General features: G+C 37.0%; 1 protein-coding gene and 1 long non-coding RNA gene across 2 annotated transcripts; one reads left to right on the top strand and one right to left on the bottom strand.

Moving 5' to 3' along the window:
- Nucleotides 1-13,681: 13,681 nt before the first annotated feature.
- On the top strand, nt 13,682-14,196 carry LOC118481178. The gene is made up of 3 exons (XR_004864726.1): nt 13,682-13,880; nt 13,955-14,029; nt 14,180-14,196. It is a non-coding gene; the product is annotated as an uncharacterized LOC118481178 (long non-coding RNA).
- A 2,954-nt stretch (nt 14,197-17,150) lies between these two features.
- LOC110869648 lies at nt 17,151-19,510 on the bottom strand. Its single transcript, XM_022118888.1, has 2 exons — nt 18,497-19,510; nt 17,151-18,416 (listed from the first exon to the last, which is right to left on the bottom strand). Exons 1-2 carry the CDS (start codon nt 19,508-19,510, stop codon nt 17,151-17,153), a joined length of 2,280 nt encoding a protein of 759 aa, XP_021974580.1.
- Nucleotides 19,511-26,244: the final 6,734 nt, after the last annotated feature.

Raw genomic sequence — 26,244 nt, 5'->3', positions numbered from 1 at the left:
TTGCGGCAGACGGGTTTGGTTGTTGTGTTAGGTGATTTTGATTTAAGTTGTTTACCATTTCCCAAGGATTCATTCCCATTTATCCGAAATTTTAAAACTTTGTGAAAATTTTCTAAGTCCCAAAAGACGACCCTAATTCAAACAACACCTGCACTGGTCAAACAACACCCAGTTTTTCAAATGGCAATGAGGGTTGTAGTTTGAAAGATATCCAAACGACATCGGGTATGTCGTTTGGTTAGATTGTGATATAGTTTGACAGTTATTCAAACGACATTGAGTATGTCGTTTGGCTGAAAGGCGATGTCGTGGTGTTAAGTCCAAACGACACCTAACAAGCAATCGGTGTCGTTTATCCCGACAATGAGACAAAAAGTATGCTCCTTTTTCATAATTTCAAACGTGTTGCAGAGACAATCACCTTCTAGCACGAAGTTGTACATTTCCGGAAGTATTCCGGCGAGCTTGGTCATCGGAAACGATGGTGAAATGTTTTTTAAGCTCAAAACTCAACAAAACCATGTTTTTGATTGTCTCCATCATTTTACCAGGTTATCAATCACCATTAACATCAAACAACATCATTTAATGGTCTTTTAATCAGTTTTTCTGTATTTAAGGGTTTTGTCTAATAAATCTTCAAATATCACTAAAAAACCTCTCAAAATCACCCAAAATGCTTGGTTTTCGACAAGAAATCGAGCTTAATGCTCTGATAACACTTGTAGGTATAGATTATGATCTTGAACAATGAGTTTCTTGTTGTAAATATGTATACGAGTGCGGAATCCAAGTATACACACTAAACCGAAGCAATATAAGATCAATAAACACAATAGATATACTCAAATGTTCTCATGTATTGATTCCAGGGGAGTTTCGACACAATATTACATGAAATGCTCTCAAACTCTCTATGTGGTGTTAACCCATGTATTGATTCCAGGAGAGTTTCGACACAATATTACATGAAATGCTCTCAAACTCTTTGTGTGGTGTTAACGAAATGTGAATGATAAGCTGTTGTATTTATATTAACATGCAGAGCTCACTAAATGACATCCAAAACATTTAAACGATACCTCAGGATCTTTTGAACGACACCCTGGTATCATTTGCACAACTTCAAACGATACCACTTAATCAAACTGCACCAAACACTTTCCAAAGTACATCCATGTCGTTTGGAATATACATGCCGTCTGGTTGTGTTGGCCAAGTCAAATGACAGGAGGATGTCGTTTGACTTTGGTCAACTTACACAAAATCAAACACTTAACAACGAAAACTGTTTTATACAAAGATCGAAATTAATATTGTTAGATGCAATTTTAGACACATTTTATCATATTTTAAGCGTATATTTTTATTGGATTTTATGCATTTAGACCATAGATAATACATCTAGTTGGAAAATATAAATTTTTATGAGATGGAATCTACTTTGATTCGTTTTTAATATTTTTTGTAGTCAAGGAGCGACCACTAAGGATTACAATGGGGGTTGGAAAGAAATGGAAGGATTCACAACGACAAGAATCTCAAAACAACCGAAACAATATGACGAGTGAACTTTTGAATGGATTTTATTTATTTATTATTATTATTATTATACACCTTTTTAATTGAAGGTGTATAATTTAATAGTATGAATGTTTGAAGTTTAAGTTGATAAAAGAATATAAAGAAGCTTTGGTCAGTTTTTGTTCGTGATATCTCAAAAAGTGAAGTTGGGCCAAAAATAATAATTATTCCATATATAAATTAGCAACTTATATGTGCATTTAGAGTTGTACATTGTGCTTTGGTTATTTTTCAAAAAAATAAAGTTGATTTTTTATTTTTAACCCAAAGTTTTTTTATCTTTTGTAATTTTAACCCTACATAATTTGTTTTTTTAACTTTAACCCAAAACTTTTCAGTATTTGCAATTTAACTTCACAACTTTTGTCACTTATACTTTTCATCTTTCGCAAATTTTCGTTTTACGTATAGTTCTAAATTTTTCGAGGTAATACGACGCAACGTGCATGTGTGGTTCAACGTTTTTACCTATATTTTTCCATGTTTGACAGGTTCGTCGCAACACGCATATCCTAGGTTGAATCAGTGTTGGTGGTCGATGACGGTTGTGTGATATTAATACTATTTGACACCGTTTTAAGCCCCGCCGCAACGCAGTGTGTGCTTTGGGGGTTTTTCAAAGAAAAAGTGGTTATGCATATGGTTGTCGTAACGTTGGCTTTGGGGGTTTTCCAAAAAAAAAAATTGATTTTTTTTACATTGGGGTATTGGATTTTAATAATCCCAAGTTTCACTAATTGGCCGGTAATAATCCCAACTTCAAAAATTGCCTACAACAGTCCCAACTTGTAAGATTTTTGCCACCAATGATCCTTGTCTAACTGGGTTATAACCTTGTTGGGCTGGTGACCTGCAACTTATTCCGGCGACCCGTTTTACCCCTGAAACCACCAAACGAGACCACCACCAATCATCTCCGACCTCCTGTAATCTTCTCCGCTTCTCAAAAGTTTAAAATTTCCACCATCTACGCAACTCCGGTGACCTGTAACTTATTCCGACGACCTTCTTTACCCCTGAAACCACCAAAGGAGACCACCACTTGTTATTATGAGGAAGCTATTTGTTTAGAATGAATTTGCTGGGCTGGGCTGGAAGGTGCGGCCCGCTAACAACAAGAAGGAATGAAAAAAAAAACAGGAGCTGGCAATCTGGATAAGGAAATATTAAAAAAAAAAAAGGCATCACAAAATAAAAAGAGGAATTCGAGAAGCAGGTAGTGATTGGGAATCTTGTGGCTTTTGGTTGAATCAAAACTATTGAATTTTTGTTTTTGTAAGTTTTAATAATTTCGGGGATGATTTGTTTGTTAATTTACTTGATTGTTTTAGCCATCATGTCCGGCTAGAACCGTATAGTTTCAACATTAGGGATTAGCTTCATTGTTTTGGTTGGTAAACTTATGTGAAACGGGCACGTTAAATCCGATTATTTTAGCGGTTTGTTTGTGTGATTTTTGTTTTTAATACGGATTCAATCCGGAAAAATATTAGATTGTTAGTAAACTTGATCAACTTATTAGTTGTTCTAATGAAGTTCATCATTTTTAAAACCTTAATTAAGTTTTAATTTTTATATAAGGAACGAATAATATTTTGCTTTTGTCTATGAACCCAAACTATTATAGAATCATATAATATAATTAAGTATTCCGAACAGTGTGAATGGTTATTTATAATCGATATTTCTATCGCGCAACCCGCACACTAAGATCGGGACGGCGTGATCTTAGAGTAGCGAGTTGGCTCTAATCAATGAACTGCGCTTGGTTAGACACCAGGTAGAGTGGATGTCCGAACGGCGTGATGTCTAGTATTTATACAAACTATTATTTAAAAGGATTATTTCTCCGTGATCGTCAATGATCGTAGGCCGGACCGAATCAAGTAATTGCCCTGGTGTTGAAATTAGCTTTCAATATATGAGTTTACCCAAACCTTTTTACTTTGACATTTTTATATAATTTTTGTTTTTTATAAGTTCTAAGTTTAACAACCTTTTTTTTGAACGACAAGGAACGACGTGTCAACCACCATGACACCGGGCGTTGTGGCCAAGGTCGACTACTCTACTGTCGCCAGCCCCTTGGCTCTCCCAGATGCGCGGAAACCCGCTCGAAGACACTTTACTTCGCCTCCCATCCAAAACGAGCCGCGTCACCCGTATTCGCCCTTCACCTGGATGCCGTAGAAAATAATAGAGAGAGTGGGAGTCGAACCTCTGTCACAAAAACACTAAGTCTTTTCCCAACCACTCCACCACTACCTCATTGGTCTAACTTTAACAACCTACTATCTATTCTTAAACCAATCATCCGTTGGCCTAAGTTTAACAACCTACACCAATCATCTTAACGGCTTTTATTATTGAAATTATAAGAATGAGTTTATGAATTTTTGAAAGTCTAAAAATAAGCACATTTGCTACGAATTTTTCAACCTGCTTTAGAAAACTGTAAAATATTTGTCTAAGTTGTTCATGTTTATAAATTCTTACAGTAAACAACTAAACTCGTGTAGTAAGTGTGTAAACTTAAAAACTTGTTTATGCTTCAGAAATCTTTATATATAAAAAAAAAGTTGTGTTAAGGATCAAATAAACAGCTTTTAACAAAGAAATGATACAGATTACTAAAGTAATTAATAGTACGTACACTACAATTATAAAGTAGCGTAATAATAATAAAAAAATATTATACCCTTATACAATTAGTAACTTAGGTTGTGTCCTATTTGTTTAAAAGTCATACCCTTTAGTTTATTTTACTCACACCCTTTCATTTTATTATATAACCTTATAAAAAGTAACATAAGGCACCATCGGCTAAGTTAATCGTTATGTCTCTTCGCGTCACACCCTTTAAATAATACCTCTCGAATTAATAAACTCATATTATACCACCAACATCATACACTTCTAAACAACCACCACCCCAAATCAACATCTCCCAATAAACCACAACATTTAAGAAACTAATATCTTGAATAAATTAAATGCTATTAGCATTTACAATTGTCTTCTATGTGCATATCCCACGCATTCATTAGCCAAATACTTTAATATTACGCATTGGTTGAAATTACGAAACAATGTGACCGTTTGTTGTTCGGTTTCTACATGATCGTCAGTTTGTCACGTATGTTCAACACACAATTGATGCCGGTTCTACTCCTGTCCGTCAATACCGTTTCGTGTTTTATTGTTTTCCCTGCCTTTTTTCTCACTACATATCCCATTTTTCCCTGCTTTGGATTTCCGGCTCTTGGATTTCTTGCATAATTCAAAACCACATTCTTTAACCCCTCCTACTCCATCCAAATCCCTTTCAAACTCCCCTTCATTTTCCTCTGTTTTCAGTCGTCATCCACTTTTGTTCGTCCCTGATTTGGCGCCGTATGTTTTGATCATTACATCCGAACTTTTGATTCCGGTATGTTCGATACCATCATCCTAAGTTTTGTGATACTCCAATTGGTTTATTATTTGGTTCTCTATTGATTATTAGGTTCTCTGTTTGTATGTATGAACATCATGTGCGTTTCCGTGTTTATAATTTGTACGTGGCTTTTGTTTTGTAATTTCTGAAAATACATATGTGGATTCATGTTAATCTATTTGTATGTTTTAATTTCATCACTCATAATGTTCAATTTATTTTTGCAAGCACTAAAAGTTGTAGTTTGTTTGTATTGTTGTCTGACAACATTTAAAAGAAAATTATTTTAATATTATATGGGTTGATAATCTTCTAATGACAACGAATCAGTTTTTGGTCACCAAAACGAAATTAGAAATCCAGAAAGCTAATAAATGTGTTCTTTTGTGGGACATGGTGTGAAATCAATGGATAACTAGATGCTCTATTACTGATTATCACAAAAAAGGGGAATAACTAAAATGATTTTGATGGTAACTGCAATCTTTTTGCTGTTGTAAATTGACTTTGATGGAAGTTTTAACTATTGATGATTGTGAAAGGGTGCATAAGGGATTGTGGAAACGGTGGTAATCGGTGATCGTTTAGTATAGTTCGCCGCGGTATGTAAAACTCAAATCTGTGTGTGAAATTCAGCGATATTGTTAAGGAAATGGAAGAAAAAAAATCTGCCCAGTCGGTAACTTTGTGTTTAGTTTCATGTCGATGGACTTTTCTTTCGTCGAAATTAGGGGATTATTTGGCGGTTCGAACGATGCATGATCATGAATTTTGCATTGATTGTGAGTAAAGTCGGCTCTGTTTTGTGTGAACCTTTGTTTCTTTCCCTTATGCATATTTTCATCCATATTTACTGTTGTTAATCCATAATTTATTGGAGAGTGGTTTTGAGGTGGTAATCCATTGTGGACGATGACAAAAGAAAAGCTTTTATGGCGGTCATGTCGAGTCCTTGGCTATTGACTAAGACAAGAAAACGATCATTGGAGACATTGATTTAGTGGATATCGTTGAAAAATTTGGAAAATGGTACACTGATATACTCACCGTTGGACCTGACAAAGAACCAACAAAGAAATCCAGAGAAGAATATGAAGAAGAAGAAGAAAGAAGAAGCTATTAAAAATGGGTGGAAACTTGCTGGATATGAGATCTATTATTTAGGTATTGTTTTATTTGCTGGAAATAAAATCTATTATTTACTCATAATTTGTATCATTCTTCTGATTGATGATTTTGATTAACTGTTTATGTGAAGGATCGAATTAGTTTAAAAAAAAATGTCATGGGTTTGTTATTACGTGATACTCGCATAGTTACTTGCAACTGTTTAGTATATTGAAGTTGTTAGAAACCATAAATATTTAATATTTCAAGTTGGTTTGAGTCGGGTTTAATATTGTGCCGCAAACGGGTATACCCCGAACACAATGGGTTTGAGACTGAAAAATAACATTTGAAGATAAGGGTGGTTAACTCGGTTGATCTCACGAGTGACTTTGAAGAGATCAAGGATAATAGTAAATTGGTTGTTTTATATATTTCATTCATGTTTATCATTTAAGTTTTTTTTTTCTTTCAAATAGTTTAAATTACACAAAATCCGCATTTGACGGGGCTCAAACCCTTGACCTCAAGGGGAACAACACCTTAATTACAATGGCTTTGTTAATTGGACCCAACATCCCACCCTATCATTTAAGTTATTTAGTTTGTTTAAAAGTCGAAGTAATAGGTATACGTGTGCAAATATGATTTTGTTTGAGGTTAATATATAAACCTGATAATAGCATAGGATTTCGTTGTTGTCATTGTTTGGTGTAAGCTAGGGGTAACGCGACAAGAAAAATAATGTTTTTAGTCAATACCCCGCCGCAACGCGCGGATTGACGTCAACTCGTTTCGTACAATTCATAGTTAGCGCGCGTCTATTTGTACCAGATGACACACCTATAACTATAAGACTTTTAAGTTTGCAACGGGTTTTAAGTACCCACACCTTTTATAGGGAAAATCACCAAATTGGCCACTGCAACGCCGTCTTTGCGAAAATGGACACCGGACACCCCTTGCCGAGCCGGTTCAAAATCCTGAAACGGCACAAGAGTTTTTTTTAACGGCCGTCCACTCCCCGGTTGACACGTGTCCGACAATCCCTGAAACGGCTTGAGAAGGAAGCTGTGAACGACACGTGGCTGTTAATGTGGAAAGATCTTAGCCAAGCCGTTACAACCGGCTCATGTGGAAAGATCTTAGCCATGTTCCTTCAACGAGCCAAGCCACGTTCTTACGAGATAGCCAAGCCGTTTCCGTACGATCTGGCCAAGCCGTTACAGCTGACATCCTAGCCGTTTCCGTGAACTACTTGTGCCGTTTTAGCTGGCTCCAAGCCGTTTTAGCTGGCGCCAAGCCGTTACAGAAGGTCCGTGCCGTTTCAACACACTGTTCGAGCCGTTTCAGCTGGCTCAAGCCGTTTGAACTGAATTGAAGCCGGTACAGCTGTCTAATGCCGGGTCAACGTGTTGTTCAAGCCGTTACCGGGGTCAACGTGTTGTTCAAGGCGTTTGAGCTTATGTTCTCACTATATATTTACCCACTTGTTTTTTGGTGTGCTTGTTTAACGAATCCATCTAACACACTTAAATCTCAAATAAAATGTTATCTTGGTTTCTTTATGTTATTAGCATAGATGTTTTTGTGTATCAAATGCAAGAAATATTTATGAAATCACACGTATCTGCTAGTGACGTGTTCCTTGGCTTTAGTTATCAAATTCGGTTTTGATATTGCTTATCATATTGGAGTGTCTTACTCTTCAGAAATGCCGGATCTAACTACCCAGTTAGTCCGGATGGAACTATCGAGCAAAAGACGCATCTCTATCATTGCTACAAGCGTTTTGACTCGAATTCCAGAAGAAGGGTTTTGATTCAATCCTAACTTTGAATTTGTTCTCGGGGAGGTTCTAAGTTCTAAGCAGTGGTTTGGTCAAGTTATCTGAAGACTGCTTTCTTGGAGACCGAGATTTTTTCTCTACTACCCGTTTCTGCTGTTATGAGAAAGGGTTCCGATGAGAAATTTTGTTTGTAATTTTTACATGTTATGGATCAAATTGAATCACTTTACTAGCGGTTTGACGAAGTTTTGTTTGTTATTTTTTCATGTTATATCTTTTATGTGATTTGTAATAATTAGTAATAAAAATTATGTGTTTCGTTCACTTTTAATTATGATTTGGGCTTTTTATATGGGTTGTTCACAAAACAAGTTAACGAAAAAAAAAATACATAACTGTGTTGGGCTATGTATACGGGCTGTGCACTAACAACTTAAGGAAACTGCTTTGGGCTTTTTATTTGGGCTTTTCACTAACAAGTTAACAGAAAAAAATAAATAAACTGTTGCTGTTCACTAACAAGTTCACGAAACTGCTTTGGGCTTTTTATATGGGCTATACAGTAACAATTTAAAAGAAAAAAAAATAAATAAACTGTTTTGGGCTTTTTAAATGGGCTTTTTACCCGTTGCCTTTCCATCTTCCCATGTAAACGGCTAACCATTATTACTTCCACACCTATTACCCACTATATAAACCCCCCCAAACTTCTCATTTCTCCACGCCGTCCCCGTTAACACTCTTTATATTTCGACAATACATTCCGTTCATCCGTTCAAATGGCAAATTCGTGGACAGAAGTTGACGACATCGCATTGTGCGAAGCCTGGGAGGAGGCAGTGACCAATCCTCCACCACGGGGACAGGGTGGCCTTTGGGTCCGTGTTCAACAAATTTTTGGACAGCTTCGTGGTCCGGACCATAACCGAAGCGTGGACGCCTTATCTTCTAGGTTTCGTGTGGTCCGGTTGGAATGCGAGAGGTTTGACCGGTATTTCCAGAGGGTGGAGAGAGAGATGCCCGACCTTGAAGAGGATGATCAGAAGGCGGTGGCGCTGATCAACTATCGTCATGACGAGGGACAGGATTTCAAGCATGTTTCGGAGTGGGAGGCTATTAGGATTTATTTTTAGTTTTTTTTTAGTATGTTTTGTTTAGTGTTTTTATGTTTATGTTTAATATTTATATAAAAAATATTTTGGATGTTATAAAGTTTTGCATGTTCTAAAGTTTTGCATGTTATAAAGTTATAAGTTTTGTTAACTGCGACGAAAAGTTTTTTTATCTGCCAATTGTGGACTGCAACGAGTTGTCACGTTAAGCCCAACGTGAAGCCCAACCTGGCCCAAATGTGGACTCAAAATAATTGTCAACTGGGTCGTTTTAAAGTACTGTATAAAAATAAATTAGTTAACATTGTTACCAGCTCCGAGTAGGAGGATAAACTGGTTAACATGTTTTGCTTTCACATAATGGGCGCAGGTTCGAACCACGGAGGGGCCGTTTCTTTAAAGAAGAACCCCCTTTTTATCCGTTTTTATTAATTAAAATAGTGGACTGCAACTAGTTGTCACGTTAAGCCCAACGTGAAGCCCAACCTGGCCCAAATGTGGACTCAAAATAATTGTCAACTGGGCCGTTTTAAAGTACTGTATAAAAATTAATTAGTTAACATTGTTACCAGCTCCGAGTAGGAGGATAAACTGGTTAACATGTTTGGCTTTCACACAATGGGCGCAGGTTCGAACCACGGAGGGGCCGTTTCTTTAAAGAAGAACCCCCTTTTTATCCGTTTTTATTATTTTACTTTCTTAAATTAGTTTAATAAGTTAAATTATTAATTAATAAATTTTAAAATTATTTGTTTTAAAACTTTGTGGGTTCTTGGGCCCAAACTATGTAGCTTGTTTTGGGTCGTTTTTTACTATTTTTATTTAACTTTATTAATTAGTTTAATTAATTAAAATATTAATTTATTTTTGCACGTTGCATATCGACAAACGGCTCTTTGGCCCAAACATTAACTTGCACGATAGAATATTACAAACTTCTTTCGTGAATTACAGATAGATTTTTAAAATTTCAAACACTGAAAGGTGTTCAAAGTCCTCGTCGTAAAGTATTGCGTAGTCTAGCAGGGCCTCTTGTATGATCTCTTCTTCTTCCATGTTCGGATTTTTTTTTCACATTTTTGCACCTTCCTAGAAAACGTGTACATTTAAAGCGTACCAAAGAAAGACGAGTCATCAACGCCTCGACGCTTCGGGACGTCTCTTGTAGGTGAATGCAGAAATTGTTGAAAACCTGCTCCCAGAAAGCAGGATCGGAAACTGAGTAAGTGCCCAGTTCACGAGCGGCAATGTACGAAACGACAGCAGCAATATCTTCCTCGTCGGTCCAAGAGTCCATTTTGTTAGTGTGAAGTTTTGGGATGAGAATGTTGTTTAATAGGAGGGAGTAATGTATGTATTTATAGGTTTGAAAAGGGTAAAATGGGAAGATTTAATATTAAATTAAATATATTACAAAGAACAGTTTTTTTATTTAACAACATTTGGCCGTGGTAAACACCGCCAAAAATACAGTTTATCAGCCATGAATCGTCTATATGACAAACATATTTGCTTAACGTCTCCAGTAATGTTAATGGGTTTGTCTGTAACCAGATGCTCCATAAGCATACACAGATAGACAGCTTCATTTCCTACGATTGACCTGTTAGAAATCACGTAGTTATCGTTTAGCTCATGAGTTATGCAGCATTCTGGTTTTCCTGTCTTTTTCCAATACTTCAAATGCACAAGCAACCCAGTTAAATACACCTTAAGCTTCGTCAACCGTGGAATAATAACTGCCCTAAATTTGTCTCCTCGTCCATAAAAGTTTTCAAACGGGTACAAAACTAATTCCTGGGACGCCAACTCTAACCGTACTAACATCCATTCGTTATTGTCAATCGACAGTGGGAAAAACACAAAATCCACGTCAACAAAGGAAGGAAATGGGTTTACTTTACCATTTCCATAACCAACCACGCTTTTAGGAACCGATTGTAGTAACGTATCATAGAATTGAGGTGGGAGAATTGTCCACCGCAAATTTAACGTCGGATCCTTTTGTAAATTTCTTTTTCTCCAAGCCATTAGTCGTCCAGCCCATCCCTCAATATGCTGTTTAATGATTATTTATATATTAATAAACACGAAAAAATGCAAATTTTGATAATAAAAAATTTATAATGAAATTACCGTTGCTGTTAGGTAGCCATTACAATGATAGCCTAACAAAGTACCCCAAAATGTTTTGTCCAACTCCACATAACGAGTGAAAACAGCTGAATAACAGAATGGGGCGTCGCCAGTACTGTAAAATGTTGCAACATCTTTTGACCAATTCTCAGATTCGTCGTCTGGAATTGCCCATCTTCCGGCTCTCTTTAAGTGCAAGCTTTGACGGTTATTTAAAAAATTGTTTTCTTCCGGCACGACCGTTTCAGACGAGGAAGATTCACCGGACTGTCTGGGTGCTCTCCATTTCTTAAGAATCCACGTTGATGATTTACTAACTGGTTGAGAGCAGTATACGTTGTTTTTGTCAGCCATTATTGGTTTTAAGACTGTTTCAAGTGCTATGAGTGGCGTTCTAAGAAAATTTTTTGATCTTATTTAACTTGAAAATAATTTATTATATAATTGTTTTTTAATAGTTTTCATCACAACTTTCAATAAAGGTACTGCCCGAGCCGTTTCATATAACTGGCCGAGCCGTTTCGTGGCACGTGCCTCAATAAAGTAATATTCAAGCCGTTTCCGTTTCTTGTTTATGCCGTTACCGACAGGCCGAGCCGTTTGCACTGCAACTTCAAGCCGTTACAGCTGCAACGCCGTGCCGTTTCCTCTGCTACAGCAAGCCGTTTCAGGCGCGTCGTTTTGCTGTCAGTTTAAGCCGTTTCCGATTTCAGGCCGAGCCGTTTCCGCTGTCAAGTAGTGCCGTTTCCGGCGTCAGGTTGAGCCGTTTCACGGCGCGTGTTCCAATAAACAACTATTCCCCACATCAACGAAAATTCAAATCGGGTCAACAATGCCGTTTCCTCATTTTCTCATTTTCAAAGCAACTCACCACGTTGGAGCAAAGCAAAGGAGTTGAAGACCGCAACTTTCAACATCCGAAAGATCGTTGACTCTTCCGGGACCACTGAATTCTTCGACAATAATTGTGGGCCCCCACTATGGACTTCAACCGACACGAGAACATGCCGAATGCTTTCGAGAATATACCAAACGACCAAGAGATGCAAGATGCTTTCATGGACCCCCCTTTGTGCCCGGTAAAATGTTTGCCGATAAAATAAAGATAAGTTTTTTAATTGAATTCGTATGCTATTTTTAATTTTTTTTCTCTTTTTATATAGCAAATAACTATTAAAGTTCGAGAGAAGTGGTTGGTTTTAAAAAATTTGCGTGAAGTGATGACTCCGGCGGTTGAATCAGCTATTAGGCAAACTTGTTTCGGTCCATTCTTAGATAATAGGTGCACCATATGCGATAGCCTTCTTTTATATGGCGTTGCACAACTACAAATACCGACGCCTTTTCCCCGTATTGGGATTTCGTATAAATTACGAGGGCAGCTATTTACATTCACCCCGAAACAGTTTTGTTTAATAACGGGGCTACGTTTTGGGCACAGTTCCTGGTCACCTATAGACCATCCGAACTCATTTAGGAACAAATACTTTGGAGCTGGATCAACTGTTAATTTTGGCCAAATAATGAACATGTTCGGTAACATTAGCCATTTTGATGATGCTGACCGCACGAGGATATGTCTTCTAATGCTAATCGGTCAAGGTTTTTTGGGTTGGCAAAAAACCAATGCAGTTGATAATATGATTTTAGACCTTGTGGATAACTTAGAAGAATTCAGACAATATCCGTGGGGTAATTATTTTTGGGAAAGTACTTATAGTGCTATATACAATTTGTCCAATCGGAAAATGGATGAAGCTAAAGGTTTTTCTTTAGCTAGATTTGTGTGGCCGTTCAAGGTACCCGTAAATGTTTATGAATATAGTTATTTTTGAGAACTTATAAAATTAAATATAAATAACCCTTAAATAAATTCTCTTGTGTAGATGTGGGTGTTGGAGACTTTTCCTCATTTTAAGAATTCAAGGGAATGGTATCAAGGTGAGACGATTCCAAGATTTTTGGGATGGAAAGAAGGCAAGAAGTTTATGAGGAGCAGTGTCAATTCATTGCTACAAACAGCTGCAACCGTAATACATTTTATCTTTAAATATACTTTAAAAATAAACATACACTTTTTTATTGTTTATATTAATATATATTAATAATTGGGGATTTTTTTGAAACATTTTGGCAGAAACGTGAATATAGGCCGTCTTTGGTTATATTGCCAACTCAACATGAGTTGCAAAGCGCGTGGTATTTGTCTAGTTCAGATTATTTAGACGCTGAACGTCGGATGTATGCCAGTGCAATGCCGGGCGAGAATCCGGTTGAAAGGGCCACAGAAATACCCATTCAAATGCACACAGAAATACCCATTCAAATGCCCACAGGATTCACGGGTCAAAATCAACCAGAAATGCAGGCCGCCCCAGGTGTCGTCACACAAGAACAGCTTGCGTCTGTAATGGGGGCTCTGTTTGGTCCCGATGGGACCAATGAAGGTTATAATCCGGCAACGGATCGAGATGAGATTCCACAACAGAATTTTGATCCCCCCCCGACCCCGTTTCGATCAAATTACGAGAATGACCTGATTTCAAAGTTTAAATCAGTCTTGGACGAGAGGCTGCTAGAGAACAACCGGAGACTTACCAATATGTTCATGGGAGAGTTTTCTCAATCATATCGATGTTCTCCAAAGCAAAAAACGGTCAGGACTCCGGTGACCGTACGAACACCAAAAGAAGAGGCACACACTCAGAGTGATAATGTAAGGTTAATTTTTTTTTATAATAACAATATCCACCAATAACTGTTAATTTACCTGTCATGCTTTTCTTGTAGGCTGTTGCCGATTCATTTATCAATTACGATAATGCCTACCACGTCTCTATGAGCCCGATGGTGAATGAAGATTTTGTAAGTTTTTCCAATCTTTTTATTTTAATTACTTATCATATTTTTATTACTAGTATAAATTTAAAAAAATTTAGTATTAATTTTGTAAATGAAAGTTAATGAAATTATTTTTTAGATAGTGAAATTAATACATATATACAATTTTTGTAGAATGAGGATCCTGAAATCGTCAAACTGAGACGATCGGAAAGGCTTGTAAAGCCCGCAGCAGCTATGCTATCCCCGTATGTGGCTTTTAAAAGATTGAAAGATATAAAAGCCAAAAGGTCAAGAAACGAGGATCGACAAATTGATTTTATCAAGCAGTGGTATCCAAATTGCGGCAGTCAACATCTTTCCCTAATAGTTGGGAATTCTGTCGGTCCAAAATTTTGGGAGTCGTTGCTGGGCATGGACGGTGAAGGCTGGTTAAGCGATGATGTAAGTAATAAAAAATTAATTTATATTTTTTTGTATATTGTAATTAACTTTATAATGTTTGACAGCATATATTTGGGTGGATGATCCACATGTATCATTCAAGAAATGAAAGTGATCGGTGGAGTATTCTACCCCCATATTTTCAAAATTATTTTCGGTACACGTCCGTCGACCATACCTGTAAAGGTTACTTTACTGGGCAGGTTGACCCTTTTCCATCAATACATACTCTTGACGAGGTAATGTTGAACGACAACTTATTAATTACTGAATAAATGTATTTCGTATTGAATTAATTTAATATTTTGCTTACTAATTATATAGGTTTACGTACCGTTGTATATAGAAGGTGCTCATTGGTTTTTAGGCGTTTTCAATCTTCTCAATTACACGCTAACGATATACGACAGGTATTAGGCAGATTTAACTTATTAGTACTCCAACATACATGTTACTAACTGTGTTAATTTGTTACTCTTTCAGCTTTTTAAATGCTTTCGAAAAGGAAAGAACGGATGTGGTGTGTCATATAAATTTTGTGTTTGACCACTGGCTACGAATTCATGGTTACAATGCCCACAGACCATTACCGTTAACTTACCCTTTCCGAGTTATTTATGCAACCGATGCTCCTCAGCAGTCCGGAGTTTTGGGAGACTGTGGGGTTTGGGTTTGCATATTTCTTGATAGGTTGATAAATAAAAAACCGTTGAACAATGATAAAGATACTCAGAAAACAACGGAACGTATGCGACGTCAACTTGCTTTACTATTTTATGATTTCGTGTTACCAGATACAACAACTGACAACAACCTTGGTGATGATGATGATGATCCCGTATTAGAAATGTAATTGTATTTTTTTGGTTTAAAAACATTAAATATTTTTCTACTAGTCTTTATATGTATATATATATATATATGTGTGTCCCTTCTACCTTTATTACACATGTGACATCCTCCATTACCAATGACAAGTATTCCTCCTTCCGTTTCCAACAATCAACAGATTTGGGATCGCCAATGGTCTCCAAATGTTCTTGAATTTTACTACGAAGGGGATAATCCTAGTTGCTATTCTTCTTACACGGGGTTAACACCACTAGGAAAGGATTGGTGGGGGGGACTGCTTGGATTTACTGGAGCAGGTTTTATTCAAAAAACGGTACCTTAATAATAAATTTTTTCGTAATAAAAATCTGTTTCATAATTTTTGTAATAAGTAAATTACCATCATTTTTTAGCACGTACAAGCATGGTGTAACAAACTCATGTGTGAACGAGAGAATGCAAGGACGCTGTCGTCAAACGATATTCGTTGGACAGTTCTACCGCCAAATTTCTTCGACATGTTACATAAACAAGATATTGATGCAACCAGATACGCAGATGGTTCTACAGCAACATATCCTCCATTCTGGGAAATTGATACGGTAGGCTTTATCAATTTTTTTTTCTATTTTATTATATCCGTTTTTTATTAAATGAACACGACTCCCACTCTTACTCCACACCTATTTAAACACATCTTGGTTCACTGCTCAACTGCATCCCCTTTTTTTTGTACCTCTTTTTTCTACCTCATGGCAAATCAAGAAATCAACATTCATGTAAACGTTCATATCAACGTCAACATTTTCCAACCGATTAACCACCCAAACCCACCCCCAGATAACCCCGAACCAAATAATTCACAAACTCGTAACCCCCCAAACCCGGTGCAACAGCCAACACGTGAAGCACCATTTAGGGGTTATGTTCAGTGTGAGGCGGTTGATCCGTTACCTAATCACGATGAACAACAGCTTCCTTTGGACCAGATTATTCCACAAGAAAATTTGGCGGTTACTGCTGACGAAGACTCAGACTCAGACGACGAATCTTGTTTCGAAAGGCTGTACGATAAAGTGCGTTTTGAAGCTTATCGTGCGGAAATGGAAGAAGGGGTAGAGTATGATTCTGAAGCGGAAGACCATTCCGGTTATTAGTAAATGTCAGGGTTGTTTTTTTTTAAATAAGAACTTGTACGTGTTTGATATAATTTTTGGGAAAGTATTTTTTTGCTAATAATTTTTGTTTTTAAATTTACACCGTTGATTTAGAACCTAAAATTATTCACTTTTTTGAAGGTATACGTTCCTATACCGGACAACGAACAAAATTGGTTGCTTTTTAAAATAAATATAAAGTCACTACAATTAAGAATTTTTTTTGCTAATAATTGTGACACGATTAATTGCGGAGATTCATTTTGCGTACACAGAAGAGTACATCAAATTGTTCTAGAATTTGAGTCTTTATTTTTGTGGTTTCTCGGACGTATATCGTACTGGCAACAGTCAGGAATAAATGAGACGCGTTCCATGCAAATAGTAGGGGATTTCGTGTGGCCTCCTCAAACAAATCGTGTTGGCAGAAATTCAGGAGTCATCATATGTATGCTAATGGAAAAACTTATTTGGAATCGTTCTTTAACATGGACCGAAGGAAACCTTCAGGATGCTTGTTTCAGATACAGACGGTACATGGCAGATGAACTCTACACCGGGCGCTTCACACCTGTTAATGTTTAATGGTTCTATGTATGCATGTAATATAAAAAAAATTAATAACATATTTTAATGAAATGATTTTCAATATTAATATGCAACTAGTTACTCGACAAGTTATATTAAATTTCACAAAATAAATTAATAAAGTATTAAAAGTCTCCCAAGTTGAAAGACGGATACATATAATCAGCAGGAGATTGTGTAAAATCATCAGGATTATCGGTTTCTTTCCCTTTCCCTTTGTCTGGGTGTTTGCGAGTACGAACTTCTGACGGCATGGGCTGCCGACATACATCCCGATGATGACCATATGAGTTACATCGGGAACAATAGAGGGGAGTAGGTTCTTCCCCGCGGGATAAGATTCGGTTGTTTTCTCGAGGACGACCAGCCTGGCGCTTTGTCATATGTGGCGGTTGAAGATTGATAAGGTCTTCTGGAGTCTCCCATTCAGATCTATGCGGGAGAGGATAAATCGCTTCTTCATAAGTTTTCTTATAGACTTCGTTGGAGTAACACGGGAAGCAATACTTACTGCAGTCGGTTTCACCTAAAAATTTTGAAACGGCGATAACATGCCCGCATGGTAAACCAGAAACCTGCCAAACTCGGCAACTACATGTTCCATTAACAAAGTCCACTAAACCCCCCTTTCCACTGTCTGCAACAGAATAACTGTTTAACTCAATCCCAGCAACCGTCCATGTTCTAGACCCTTCAATTTTTTTAAAAATTTTCTTCTGTGCCCACTGTGTAAGTAAATGTTTTTCATGTATACCTTGCAAACGGCGATCGTAAAACCACTTTTGTACAGATTGCCGGAAGAACTCTAAGAGTTGTGTTACCGGCATTTTACGCGAGTGTCTAGATAAAGCGTTAATAGACTCCGCGCTGTTAGATGTCATATAATGATATCGATTGCCTGGACAATGCGCCCGTGCCCATCTACCGAACCCAATACTTGTTAGAGTGTGTCGCACTCTAGGAACGGCAAGACAAAGAGCATTAAATGACTCGTTAAAATCAGACAATCGATACGATTTGCATGTCTTCCACCACAACTTCTCATTTTCTTTTTTTTTATCAGAGGGTAAACGTAGGTTCATCATTAAATGACGACAGCATAACCCATGATAAACATGTGGAAAGACATTTCTAACAGCCAGATGTATAGAATTCGCTCTATCCGAAATTATGGCCATTTCAGGTATTTCACCGATACATTCTTTAAGCTTTGACAGAAACCATGTCCAACATTCACCATCCTCTGATTTTCCTATTCCGTAGGAAATTGGTAAAATTTGGTTGTTTCCATCCATCCCAACAGCTAAAAATAACGTCCCTTTAAATTCACCCTTTAGGTGTGCAGCATCAATGATCACCACCGGTCTTAAATTGCATATAAAGGTACGAATCTGAAACAAAATTATTTAAAAAGAGTCAAGAACATGTAGTTTGTCGAAACAAAATAAAAACAGATAATGCTATAACTTACCGCAGCACCAATCGCGACAAAGACCATCTCAAACCGACGCTCGTCATCAGTCTTGATATGTGTAACAGAACCAGGATTTGCCCGCTCAAGATTGTAACAGTAAAGTGGTAGTTCTGCGAACGACTCTCTGCTTGATCCTTGTAAAAGCTCTAGTGCCAGACTTTTTCCACGCCAAGCTTGACTAGTGGTTATCTCAACTTGGAATCTCTGTCTAAAATCTTTCACTATTTCATTACAACGATATATTCTTCCACTGTCTTTTAAAGGTTCTTTTAAATAATGAGCAACAACATGTGGGTTTGCCTGACGAACATGTGGGTACGTTAGCGTCTTCGAGCACGTGTGTTTATCGTTAAAACTCTTAACAAAAAACACCCCACTATCTCCAAAACTCCTTGCACGGAAACGCCAACCGCAACCGTCGACCAAACATGACACCTGGTACCGAGTTTTAGAGGATCTATCTACTTTAAACTCAAAGTGTTCTAACAAACATTTTTTTCCCAATTCAAGTTTCATGTCTTCTTTGTTATTAAATACGTGACCTGGTTCAAAAGTAATTGATGAAGATCGCGAACAATTTTCGAAAGAATTATCAGGATTTGGTTGGGAGTCGTTTACAACATCATAATTTTCTTCATCAGTACAGAAATTTAAATCAGGAACTAAAAATTTTTTTGGACTTGAAAAACCAGATGATCCAACACCAAACCCTTCAATCACATATAATTTATAAATTTCAAAAATATTTTCCATAGCAAAATTATAAAAAATTGCAAGATCTTCATCGTTTATTATATCTATGGGATCACTAAAGGAAGACAACCGATAAGATAACTTCGTAATGTTTGTAGAACTACAAATGTTTGACAGTTTACTTAAAAGAGCGGTGTATGAAAGGTTGGGTTCAATTTCTAAACCACGTCTACTTGAATCAGCATCAGCAACATACTCCAACTTTTCGTTAACGATTTCCCACTTTCCGCCAGTGTATACAACCAAATGAATCTTCATAATTTTAAGTTGGAAACTTTCTTTTACAAAATGCCAAATGTTTTTATAACTTTAAACAAATCTGTTGAAAAAACAAATACAAAAAATATAGGGAAAAATTTTTAACGGCCACTCACTAAATATAAAGGTTTGAAACGGCTTGAGCCAGCTGAAACGGCTCGAACAATGTGTTGAAACGGCACGGACCTTCTGTAACGGCTTGGCGCCAGCTAAAACGGCTTGGAGCCAGCTAAAACGGCACAAGTAGTTCACGGAAACGGCTCGGATGTCAGCTGTAACGGCTTGGCCAGATCGTACGGAAACGGCTTGGCTATCTCGTAAGAACGTGGCTTGGCTCGTTGAAGGAACATGGCTAAGATCTTTCCACATGAGCCGGTTGTAACGGCTTGGCTAAGATCTTTCCACATTAACAGCCACGTGTCGTTCACAGCTTCCTTCTCAAGCCGTTTCAGGGATTGTCGGACACGTGTCAACCGGGGAGTGGACGGCCGTTAAAAAAAACTCCTGTGCCGTTTCAGGATTTTGAACCGGCTCGGCAAGGGGTGTCCGGTGGCCATTTTCGCAAAGACGGCGTTGCAGTGGCCAATTTGGTGATTTTCCCCCTTTTATAACCATTATAAATGTGAAAAGTATTATGGTTTTTTCATGCTTTTGACGCTTTTAATTATGTTTGTAACGGCTTTTAGATTGTGGGGTATGGGGCGGGGGTTGGGGCGTGGATTAGCTGAAAACACCAAAGCCACCACCCCGGGTGAGCTTGGGTTTGGGCGTGGCCCAAGGGGCGGGAGTTTAAGACCGGGCGTTGGGCATGCCTAGCGGTCCTACGTGGCCGGCTCCTATTCGCTTGTTGGCTAGATCACAGCGGGCTACATTTAAAATTCAAATTATAACCGTTTGGCCAAGCCAAGCGGTTCACCACCCAACTGTCCACATCGCTATATATATAACCCCCAACCCCACCGGCTGTCCACCGCTACCCCAACCCAAACACACTTGAACGAACCCGTTACCCACACACACTTGATCGATGGCCTCTTAGACACACGAGGAAGAGCTAGCTCTTGTCACGAGCGTCGTTGACGCAATGAAGGACCGCCAACCCGGTGAGACCCGTTACTGGCCGGAAGCTTTTGCTAGCTACCGGCATAACGTGGGAAACGACAGACACAATTTAAACGCGTGCCAACACAAATGGCGCGAGCTACGACCGAAGCTCGATCGTTTTAAAGCCTACTACGACAGCGTCCCGGGCGGTGAGATATGTCACGAAGACCGGGTGGCGGTGCCCAACATCGAGTTCCGGGGCAAGGAGCGGAAGTCGTTCGACAAGCTCGCCCTTTTCGAAATCTACCTAACGCTTTAGGTTTTTTTTTTAATTTTGTAATCCTTTTTTTTGTAGAATTTTGTAATTTTTAGGAATTTAATAAAATTTTAGGCTTTTTTTTAAATGTTGTGTGTATTTTTTAATTTTTGGTTTATTTTTATTTTTATTTTAATAAACCTGCCAAGCCACGCGGGCTAGCCACGCCCCGCCATACCCCACGGACACGTCACTCACCAATGAGGGGCTCGAACTCCACGTGTCAACCCATGCCTTAAACCCCCGCCCCACCATACCCCACGGTCTTAAGTACCAACACCTTTTATAACCATTATAAATGTGAAAAGTATTATGGTTTTTTCATACTTTTGACGCTTATAAACGTAAGCATATTGTAGAATGTTATCATTTATCCCTGCAAACAACTTATTGATATTTTTTAAAAATGTGTAGATAAAATTACAAATGATAAACTTATTGTAGTTTTCAGAAAGTAAATAAATTTGTAAAAAAAAAAAAAAAAACCCATTTAACGATATATAAAGAGTTAATAGCCAAAATGGTCCCTGAGGTTTGCTCATTTTTGCCACTTTAGTCCAACATCCAAATCTTTTAAATTTGGGTCCCTGAGGTTTGCATTTTGTTGCCATTTTAGTCCAAATTTCAAAAAAGTCTATTTTTGTCAAGATTTCTTACAGAATTTTGTCTTCTTCCTCATTTCTCATAAGGGCAAAATTATCATTATAGATTATTATAAACTAATTTATATTAAAAAAATAAAAATAAAAAGCCTCAAAGAATTCGGGAAATGCCAAAGAGGCACATGGGTCGACACACGTGGGAACATCAAAGGGTAATTCAGGAAATTCAACTTATAACCCTCAAGATGATGGGGAAGGTGAGAGTGTTTTGATCGATTGATTAGGGTTATTTAAAGTTCTTTGAGGATTTTTTCTTTTATTTTTTTTAATATAAATTAGTTTATAATTAATAATTTATAATGACAATTTTGCCCTTATGAGAAATAAGGAAGAAGACAAAATTCTGTAAGAAATCCTGACAAAATTAAACTTTTTTGAAATTTGGATTGAAATGACAACAAAATGCAAACCTCAGAGACCCAGATTTAAAAAATTTGGATTTTGGACTAAAGTGACAAAAGTGAGCAAACATGAGGGACCATTATGGTTATTAACTCATATATAAATAAACTCGTTACAATTGGTTAGCTGCTCACGTGCAAGTCGTTTTCTAGTTTTCTTAATTATGTGTTTGTTATTAACATGTTAGATAAGTATAAAAAGAAATCAAATACCGTAAATGTTTTATATGGAAAGTGGCTATTCACGTGAGGATGGATTTAAGTGCATGTTTGGTCAAAAGTCAAACTTTGAACAATAGAAGTTTGAACATGAAGAATAAGAATAAGATGCATGTGCTATCAAAATCAACAGTTGAAAAAAACCCATATTTTGTCACACAGTATATGCCTTTTACCTTTCATATATATATACACGCCCAGAAAGATAAAGCAATCAGGTCAATAACTCAAGATTGTGCACGTAAACTAATGGCAGAAATGCAAGTAACTTCCATAGATCAAAAGCTTACAGTGGCACAACAAGAACTAAAAATAAACGGTGATCAATGTAATGGCAGTGGTCCGATTCTGTTTGATTGTGTAGTGTGTCTTTGTGAAGTAGAACCAGAAGATAGTGGGTCCAACAGCAGTGGCGAAGCTTGACCCGAATGACCGGGGGTCGAAAACGTATATACCAAAAATTTTCTATAGAACCGGAGGGTCGAAAACGTATATACCCAAAAATTTCTATACGAAAATTACATATATAACACTACTAAGCGAAAAGTTCGGGGGGTCGGGCGCCCCTCCCCGCCCCTTTTATCCTTCGCCAATGTCCAACAGGCTCACCAACTGTGAGCATGGAGTCCAGTGTAAGATTAAATATATTACGTATTAATATTTAATCTATAGCCATCATAATCATTTACATTATAGAGATCAAAATATATTAGAACCTATTATTTAATTAGTTGGTAATTGTTGATGGACCATATTACCCTTAGTAACTAATTAGGTTTCCTCCTGGGTGCTTATATAAGGAGAGTTATGTGGAGGTTTAGGGGTTACTCAGTTACACAATTCACACACCCCATTAGCCATAACATCTTCACGAAACCTCCTCTCCATAACCGATACCCCTTTTCGGTTCTCTAAGTCCCCATCATCAGTCAGCACCCTAAGGAGGAACCAGATCAAGATGACAAGCATGTCGAACTCCATTACTGGATTCTCCTCTGCACCATCTGCTGTGACAGGTATGATTTATATTGTTTTCCTTCATGCACAAACAGAACTGAACCAACATGTGGTATCAGAGCATATGTTGATTAGTCAGTTCTGTTTTCGTATCCATAATTCTGGGATTGAAACTTGGAAAACGGAATTTTTTTGAAACCTTATGAACATAACAGCCGATTTCGAGTCATGGAGATCGACTCGAGATCTTTTGTTTTCGGGAAAAAGATTAATTATTTGTTCACCGAATTAACTGGATTATGTTTTTTAACCGAAATCTATTTAGAAAAACTAATAAAATTCAGGTTTCGGGTTCCAGAATTTATGTTTTATGTTTTAGGGTTCATCATGTTCTTGAGAAAATTCGAAGTATTCTGTTATGTTTTGGAATGATTTAGGATTAATGAGTGTTTTTTTCATGTTTGATCTAATTTTATCTTTTAATTTTATTCGAAACTGTTATTAGATAAACAGATTATTTTCGAAATATGTTGACAAAATTAGATCAGCTTAAAACAGGAAAGAATATCTCTTAATCCCTTAGATTTCGAATTTTCGGTTATGATATCACAATTAACAGCTGTTAACGAGGTTGCGACTCGCAACCATGAGGTTGCTACTCGCAACCATGAGGTTGCTACTCGCAACCATAACGTCATTACTCGAGACCATGAGGTTGCTACTCGCAACCATGAGGTTGCTACTCGCAACCATAACGTCATTAGTCGAGACCGTAGTTGCGACTCGCAACCATAACGTCATTAGTCGAGACCGTAGTTGCGACTCGCAACCATAACGTCATTAGTCGAGACCGTAGTTGCGACTCGCAACCATAACGTCATTAGTCGAGATCGTGGTTGCGACTCGCAATCTCATTATTTTAAGCTGTTTAAATGTGAACTAAAGAAAAATTTTTTCGGGGCTCCGCCCCGAACCCCGGGCGGGGGCACGCTGTCCCCCGCAACCCCTAGCGAACTCACCGCGGAGTTCGATCCGCGCTAACGGGTAGTTTGCTATTAAATGATTGGTTTTTGTAATTATTTAGTTAATTAATGAGGATCAAATAATGTTTTACAAAACCAAAATGGCTTTACTTGAATGAGTTTTTGATATATCATTTCTGGCCAAAGCTGACTTGATACATCTACTTATCATCCAAGTATTACGAAAGCTATGTTGTGTGTGCATCATAAGCATGAATGTCTTAATTTCTGGCCAAAGCTGATCTAATTCATTCATAGATGGCATACTCAACAAGTGCATAACTAAAGTGTTTGTCTCAATTTCTGGCCAAAGCTGATTTGTTACAACCACTTTGCACATATGCTTAAATGATTACACTTCTGGCCAAAGCTGTTTTGTCTTCGTTTAAGTAGAACTTTAAGTAGTCTATTATTTTGATGTTAGTAATAGACATATCACAACCTCTTCACATAATGATCCTTATATTAATGATCCTCAATTAATTTTTGTGATCATTTTGTCTGCCTTATTCTTAGTACCCATATTTTTACTCACTATGATTTTCTTCTATAAATCTATATCTCATCCACTCTAATTCCTAAGCCTAAAATGTTTTGCTTTATTTAAAGTTTCTATAAGAATTAGCTCTTAAATTAAATCCTTGATTATCTCTTAAGACACGATAACCTTATTGCTCTCTTCTGATAAGGCACTACGGAAGAAAAGTAGAGCATGATGATTAGGGTAAATCGAACATGATGTCTCTTATGATAATCAAGAACTCTCTAACATAATTGCTATCACTAAAGTTATTCCAGATTCAGTTTTTCCTAAGACTAATCTATAATTGTGGAATAATCACAAGAACTCCTAAGGCGCATGTCTTCATTTAAAATTATAAATTATAAGGTTAAGTGGTATATGTGAATATATTATAATGTACAATACCATGACCCATAAAGTTAAGGGCTTACGCATGAAAATAAGTACATTTTCCAGTACATTACATACTAAGTTTTCATTTGTACGATTTGATGCATTATAAATCAGCTATAACACTCAAAAGTACCAAAGTATAACGAGTGTGTTGATAAGCAACATATGTACATAGAAATAAATGTTTGAAACTGGAAAATAAGATGTTATTCACCTTACAACCACTAAAACCTTAAGAGAGGATTGTTCTAAAGTCCATAGACAAACTACAAGTGTTAATCCCAACGTTAAGGTTCTTCAAGGGAAAATCTCACTGCATAATTATGTCATTAGACTAGGCATAAGCAACGAGACTATCCATTATTCTAAAGAACAGTTGGATAAATTAATTAGATAGAAACTTACTAATGATATTTAAGTCTGATAATTTTAATATTCCAATTAACACATGATTAGTTGACTCTAGTTCCATACGTTTCCTTACCAGAACTCGACAAATAACTAACATGAGAGTTAGTGACAAAATTAAATGTTAAGACTATAAGAACCATAATGAACAGTCTTCCAACAACGCTTTACGATACCTTATATATTCTGGAGATTAATCAGAATACAGTATCATAATTAAGCAATGTTATGAAGGTTGTGAGGTTTGCATAGTCAACATAAAGTCACACTTATCTTAAACTCTCCTCTTATTTGTTCTAAATATCTGGATAGAAACATTACTAAGATGAAACTAGATGATACCTTATTTTTCACAACCTTTGTCATCATGCTAACGAAAATTTGACAAAAGGAAAATGAGACTTATAAATTTCATCCATTAGAACCAAAATTCATGAGAAATCATGACATGGTTAATGAGGATGATTATCCATCTAATCTCATTTTAAGTGATTTTAAATCATGACGTTAAAGCCCTAAAATATGACTTGGCTTAGGGAATAAGCATGGGTCCATCATAAGTCATTCATTGACATTTGTGGAACTTTTCCAAATGGAATATTCAGACATAATTCATTTATCATTTAACAGACTATCAACTTGTATCTAAATTTTGTCACATATGGCCCACGGTCTTAGAAGAAATTTATTCATACATATACTTTATAAGATTTCTATTAAATATGTTCCTAAAGTTTCTTATGATATCTGGACATTAAAGAAATCAAATAAAGTCTAACGTATATGTGA

This window comes from Helianthus annuus, chromosome 8, assembly GCF_002127325.2.
Source record: "Helianthus annuus cultivar XRQ/B chromosome 8, HanXRQr2.0-SUNRISE, whole genome shotgun sequence".
Lineage (NCBI taxonomy): Eukaryota > Viridiplantae > Streptophyta > Magnoliopsida > Asterales > Asteraceae > Helianthus > Helianthus annuus.
The sequence above is the reverse complement of the archived record's forward strand: the minus strand, read 5'-3'. Positions and strand labels throughout refer to the sequence as shown.